General features: G+C 38.6%; 1 protein-coding gene across 2 annotated transcripts in view; it reads left to right on the top strand.

The window, feature by feature from the left end:
* The first annotated feature begins 3,716 nt into the window (after positions 1-3,716).
* The window catches only part of LOC125490753 (trypsin-like), a 34,824-nt gene continuing 31,214 nt past the window's right edge, over positions 3,717-7,326 (top strand). For both annotated transcript variants that reach the window (XM_048631018.1, XM_048631017.1), the window contains exon 1: positions 3,717-3,920. In XM_048631018.1, coding sequence (XP_048486975.1) covers positions 3,832-3,920 — 89 coding nt within the window. In that variant the 5' untranslated portion in view covers positions 3,717-3,831. The remainder of the gene's footprint in view (positions 3,921-7,326) is intronic.

Genomic DNA, 7,326 nt, shown 5'->3' with positions numbered 1-7,326 from the left:
CCACAGGAAATAATTTTATAAAAAAGCTTTAAACCTCTAAAAAATAGTAATAAATGTTGTCTCTATTAATAAAAACTTTATTAAAATCAGTTGCAGAATAATATTAACCACGGCTAAACTTCAAAAACAAAAAAAAACAACCAACTTTCTAAGAATAAAATACTAGAAATATAACATTTATATACAACAAGTTTTTTGTATACATAATTATATAATTACTTAATAAACACCGTTCCTGCGTACTTTACATACAACCAATCAAGCAAAGCAAGATCTACCGACGCTGTACGTGCGTATTTTATTCATCGTCATAGAATAATCATCAGCCAATACTGATCCACTGCTGGACATAGGCCTCTCCCAAACATAACACTCGGTCCTCGTCCTCGGCCTTCCTCATCCAGCCACTACCAGCTACCCGCCTAAGATCGTCGGTCCAACGGGCAGGAGAGCGTCCCACGTTGCTTTTGCCTGTTCGTGGCCTCTATACGAGAGCTCGTCTAACCCAACGCTTATCGGTTCTTCGGCAGAATCGGGAGATATGACTGCCATTTTATCTAAGCACATTTTGGCAGCTATATGTCGGTAAGCTTAGTTTTTTGACAGATAGACCCTATTTCTGATACGATCTATCAGAGCAACCCCAAGCATATAGCTCTCTCCATAACATGTGCACTTTTAATCGGTGCACCAGTCTGCACCATACGTCATCACTGTGCAGGATGCAGTGGTTGACTAGACTTTTGTCTTCAGGCTTTGAGGGATGCCTACAGGTTGAGAAGCAGCATTCAGGCCACTTAGCATCCAGCTGAGTTCCGGCAGACATTCTGCCATATTGACGATGTCGTCTGCGCAGCAGAGGTGTGACATTGACATGTGTCCTTTCCAGTCCAACGTCTTAAAGACATCTTCTAATGCATCGGTCTTCAGTTTCTGAGATATCACATCTCCCTGTCTCACTCCTCGTTGCCTTTGGATAGGTCTTTTCTTGTGGTCCTGTACTTGGACAGTCATAGTAGCAGCATTGTATAGACATCTCAACACCCCGATATAGCGACAGTCGATTTAGCATCTCTCTAAGGAATCCAAAACTGGCCGTCTCGATGGAGACGAAGGCTTTCTCATAATCCTCAAAGGCTAGACACAGAGGCTGATTATACTCTTCGGTCTTCTGTATAGTCTGCCTTACTGTGTAGTGTGTGTAGATCTATTGTACTAAAGTCTTTTCGAAACCCAGCTTGCTCTGGGGGCTGAAACTCGTCGAGCTTTTGGGCAAGACGGTTCGTCGATCGATATCCTTCAGTAAAATATTGTTGAATTTCTGAAAACTATTTTCTATTGTCTTATGTCTTGTCTTTTATGAATTTGAAGGCTTCATTTAAGTCATCTGTCTTCGTTTAGGTGGCATCCCGTTGCTGATGGTTTGCGCACTGTAACAAAATACATCGGTCGGATATTGGCCACTTCACCACTAAATACTGGCCACCTATGCCAGTAACTGAATTTAATTGATAAAAGTGCGTGATATTTTGCCACACGATACTACAACTTATAAATATTGTGAAAACAGTCGATTTTCATCTAAATAGAGTACTTGCATTTTTATTTAGTTATTGGCATAGGCGGCCAGTAACACAAAATTTGCAATATATTGATTCAATTATTGGCCACCTCCATAAACTCACCTTCCCAAAGGTAATTGCATGAAACTATAATATATTAATAAAACTTACCATTAACACCATATAAATATGCTAAAGAAATCACTTATATTGCGTTCAATCACCAATAATGTCAATTTTGAAGAAATGTGTTTCGTTAAGAAATACTTTACTCTGAAGCGTACACGCGGAAGTCCGACCGCCAACTGTCAGAAAAAGGCGGCATAGTATGGCGCTTTTTTTCATAGTGGCAAAAAATTGTACTAAAATCAAAGTCAGTTAGATAACAAAGTTCTATTAAAAAACACAGATGGCAGGTGATGCCTCATTCCTTATTTTATGACTTTTAAGTTTATAGTGGCCAGTAACTAACGATGGCCAATAACTGGCAGTTTTACCCTATATCCGTTGTAGAATATATGTTATAAACGTTATATATTATGAACGTTATGCATTTTAATCGTTATATCAATTGAAATTATACTTTTTGAACGTTATTCTTTACGAAATTATGTATTTAGTAATTATGCCTTTCGTTTGTTATGCACAGTGATCGTTATACTTAATAAATTTATATCATATGGGCGTATACCTTGTGAATGTTATACAATTCGTTTTTATACCTCGTATTACTTACCCATATTACTTTTGTGGAATTATAAAGAGCTGCAATTACACTTCGTTCTTGTTATTTTTTTCAAATGTGAATTTAATTTCAACTTTAATTATTTTTGACGATGCCATATTATGAGGCACATTTAAGAATAAAATATGCGTCACATTGATAGACTTCACTTTGCCAATAAAGCCACACCCAAAAGACCAAGTTTGTAATTGTAATATTATTGTGAATGATCAGCGCTGTAAATACTTTTGAACTGAGATTTTAATGTAAACATTTTTATTAATGTGAAATAATCAGTGCTGTAAATACTTTTGAACTGAGATTTCAATTTTTTTATATAAACCTGTGTTTGAAATCCATTTCTCCTTATAATATAAACCTTGTGTTATTCAAACCTTCTTTCATCCATCTTTACATCAGCTTCAGTAAGACACTTGAAAAGTACCTACTGTAACATTTTCGAAGTAAATTTTAATATGATGGAATATTATGAATAATTATCGAATCAAATTTCGTTACTGATAAATCAATTATCTCTTTTAGCACCAATTACATAATTCTACTAAAATTTCATGAAGAAAATGCACTTAACCACTCTAAATACATAATAGTTTTCTAACGCTCGGGAATACGACCGTTGCCGAACAATGACGAAGATTTCTATGTGCATTATCAATTTTGGGGAACTGTACTTATTTTGATTATCAATATTTAAGTAGAAACATAAGCTTTTAGGGTTTTAAACTTTTACTATAGAATTGTTTTTAAAAAACCAGTTTTATGTGTTTTCCATTTTAAAAATATTTATTTATATGGCGTTTGACAGCCAACTGACAGCATTTACCATATGTTTCTGTTTTGATGGTAAGGGCCCAAGACTCTAGTTAGTCCTATTTATGAGGTAGGTAAGTTCTAAAAATGAAAATTGTGAAGTTACCTTTCTAAAGGCTCTGTCAAACCAGGACGCGTTACTAGCGCGCGTCATACGCAACGCAACGCTAGCGCTGGCGCTCTGTTTACCATAGTAGTACAACACATCTTGGCGTCATAGCGCGGCGTCAAGTTAGCGCTCTGACGCGCGCTAGTAATGCTTACTGTTTGACGTAGCCTTAAGTTATTTTAAATTTGCGGTAAGTTATACATAGCCCTCATTGTAACGTACTTTAGAGCGGTGGTGGTGTAATGGATACAATGGATAAGGCCTCGTCCTCTCAATCAAGAGGCCGCGGGTTCAAATCCTGGCCTGTACCAATGAATTCTTTGAATTAAGGAGTTTAAGTACAATAATACCACGTGCTCTTACGGTGATGGACAACATCGTGAGGAAACCTGCACATCTAGATTCTAGATGTGTATCCTAAGTGCATGGTACTTATCCCAAAACGGCGATATGGTTCGCAACCTATCACGTGAGTACAAAATGTGCTGCGAAAAGTGGGTGGCTCGCTTGTGAGCCACCTCTGACTACCCCTTCGGGGATTATAGTTGTGAGTGCATATGTATGTATATGTATGTATGTAACGTACTTTATCGCTGTATTTGCAGATGCGTGGTCAGAAGCTGCTGCGGGATAACTGTGGGGGCGTGATACTCACACAGCACCACGTGCTCACCGCTGCGCACTGCTTATTTCGGTAATAAATTCCTATTTTTTGTATGTTCTTAGCTTAGTTACGATTTAACGGTCAGCTATATTTCCCTGTCATTAATTTACAAACTAGTATTGACTAATCCGATAGGGCGGGTGCACCAATATTAAACTCACTTGTTACCATTTACTTATTTATTACTTTTACAACATTTGCACCTGAACATTCCACAATTAATCAGAAATAATAATATTTAATTGTTTTGCTCGGTGTTGCAAAAAGGGTATATCAAGCCGAAACCAGCATGTGCAGCATGTTATGTCTAAGCCCGGGAAAGAAGTCAGAATCTCAAAATACGGTACCGTTTTTGAATAATTAACGTCCAAAGTTTTACTCGAAAACTGGGTACCAACAACCCTGACGTGACACAGTGACCTACATATCAACGACCTTATAAAATCACGTAGCTATGGAAACCGATCCGTTCATGGTCCTCTCGCCATAACATCAAAATCAGCAAGAAAATAAAATCACAACCAAAAGTCGGCGGGCGCGCATGGAAGATTCGCGAACAGCGGCGTGAGACGGTTACGTAACGGTCGATCAGAGGTCATCGCAGCGTACTTCGAGTAATCAAGCACGAATCTACATAGAAAGAAAGAAGAAAAGGAATACGTCGCAACACGAAATACGTGCAATCCTACTGTGCGTTTCGTAAACCTGACAAATTCTCCGAAAAAGCTTCGCTGTGCCACGTGCTACGTGTCCTCACCTCGACGCCTGTGACCCCATCACAATCTTCACATCAAGCTGCTGATCAATCCATCAACGCTACGGTCGCAATCAACTTCGCCGGGTGCTGAACTTCGCTCCAGGTCATCGCCACGCGGTGCCACGCACGTCATAAGTGTTGGCAATCGTCGTCTGCCTGCAGCCATCGGGGACATCAGGATAAAACAAAGGCCGTGAGATCGTTCCAATTATCCCTTTCACATTCCCGACTTACATTCACACCCACCCAGCCAAACCTTGCCTTTTCCACTCTTAAATTAGCCTAACCTCATCTTGCATATTTAATTCTTACCTTAGATCAAAAAGTAATAATTATAACCTTAATTAAATCACCTAATTACATAAAACATTCTAAAATTTAAAGACAAAATATTAATAATCTCACTATAATTCATTTTAAAACAGTGCTTAGGTATTACACTTTTTTTCTTCGGTGTCTTTGCTAAGGATCGGACGTGTGCTGTGTTTTAAAGTTTTTGCTCTGATTTTTAAATTGTATAATTTAATTCCAAATTTCGAAAGTATCGGCGCCTCTCGTTTCATCTTGGGGACTCCACCATAAGACCCGGCGGCCATATTGCGGAGTGTCGGACTTCTCGCTCTAGCGGTGACTGGTGAGAGGATTGCTGTTACCTACTACAATTTTGCGTTTATTAATAAACGAAAAAGAAGTTGTCGGCGGAGGATTTGAACCGGCGGCCCTCGGCTCCACGACCGGCCGCTTGAACCACTGCACCAATCTGCTTGCCGACGCCGTGCCCAAAATACATACCTGTTTCGTCGTCGTGCTTGTAGCACTTGTAGTACTCGTAGCGGTGCGTTGCTACGCAGCGTAGGCTTCAGCATTATGCCAATCTGTTCGGGCTGCAGTGTAGAGTTAGATGATAAAAGACGGATTCGGACGACCGAATGGCGTAGTGGTTAGTGACCCTGACTACTGAGCCGAAGGTCCCGGGTTCGATTCCCGACTGGGGCAGATATTTGTTTAAAGACAGATATTTGTACTCGGGTCTTGGGTGTTGATATTTATATTTAGTATCTATCTATCTATGTATTTGTGTAGATATATCAGCTGTCCGACACCCATAACACAGGTTCTGCCTAGCTTGGGGTCGGATAGCCGTGTGTGAGATGTCCCCACATATTTATATTTATTCATATTTATATTTAAAAGACTGTTTTGCAAGCAATGTAAAGGGTTCTATGACCTATCCTGCGCAAATATATTGGAGAAGGACTTCAAAAAATTTACCTCGGAAGAAAAGTCTTGTTGGATTTGTGCATTTTGTAAAAGTAAAAATAGGAAGGGAGGTGACAATACTAATACCCCAGTAAGATCTAATAGCGCACCAAAGCTTGTTGAGGAAGATCGCAGTGCTCATGTCACACTTCGGAGCCGCGACCGCCAGCGCGGGCTATCCGGGCTCCCGGTGCCGCCGCCTGACCAGGACGTTGGTCATACAGGGTGTAGTAGGAATGGAAGAGTTAAAAGATTTGATAGCAAAGGAAATCAAGGAAAACTTATACTCCAGCATGTTTAGTATTATCTCAACCAAATTGGAGCCTCAGCTAAAAACCATTCGCGAGGAACTGGCGGACTACAGCCAGGCGATGAAATTTTTCAACGATAAGTTCGAAGAAATCGTAACCAAACAAAGTGAATACGTTGACAAAGTCAAGACCTTGGAGGCCGAAAATCAATTTCTTCGTGATCATGTGGAAAAGATTAATCTCTATGTATTTGATTAAACTCACGTAGAAATCAAATACATAGCTAATCATAAATGATCGTGCATGTTCTTTTATATTTTATTGGACTCATCATTCGATACTTTAAATTTTTACTACCAAAATACTAGAGGACTAAATACTAAAACTAATGTGTTCTTTCATAATTGTAGTCTTGCAAATTTTGATGTGATCGTTGTAACGGAAAGTTGGCTTAAAAGTAACGTATATGATTGCGAATTATTCGATAATAGATATCAAGTTTATAGGCGCGATCGTGAATCCACAACGTTTGATCCTCAGAAAGCAGGAGGGGGCGTTATAATAGCCGTTCATAAACGTATTAATTCACATAGAGTTCTTGAATTTGAAAGCGGCTGCGAAGATATGTGGATAGTTTTAGATATAAAAGACAAAAATAAAAACAATTGTAAATTATATATTTGTGGAGTATATTTAGCACCACCCATGAAAAAACATATCTTGGATCATTACATACAAAATACAAATAGAGTTTTAGAAAATCTTGAAAATGTTATACTGGTAGGTGATTTTAATTTGAGCTGTATTTCATGGACCCTTAATACTGAAAATTATACTTGTTCGCCTGGAACTAATAATAGTTCTTTTGGAAATGAATTGGTGGATTTTTCTGTTTCAAATAATCTCTATCAATATAATCATGTATTGAATGTAAACAATAATATATTGGACTTAGTGTTCAGCAACCTGCCGATCATCAACCTGTGCGCGGGTTCTGATTCTTTTGTCCCGATTGACCCACTTCATCCTTCACTTTTATTTTCTGTTTCATTTGTCAAAGACAGTACTTTAATTCCGAAACCTCAGCTTAAACTCAACTTCTATAAGGCCGATTATAATGTGATTAACAGCAAAATCGAATCTGTACCATGGGCCAATAAATTTTCTT

The sequence above is a fragment of the Plutella xylostella genome, chromosome 27 (genome assembly GCF_932276165.1).
Source record: "Plutella xylostella chromosome 27, ilPluXylo3.1, whole genome shotgun sequence".
NCBI lineage: Eukaryota > Metazoa > Arthropoda > Insecta > Lepidoptera > Plutellidae > Plutella > Plutella xylostella.
The sequence above is the reverse complement of the archived record's forward strand: the minus strand, read 5'-3'. Positions and strand labels throughout refer to the sequence as shown.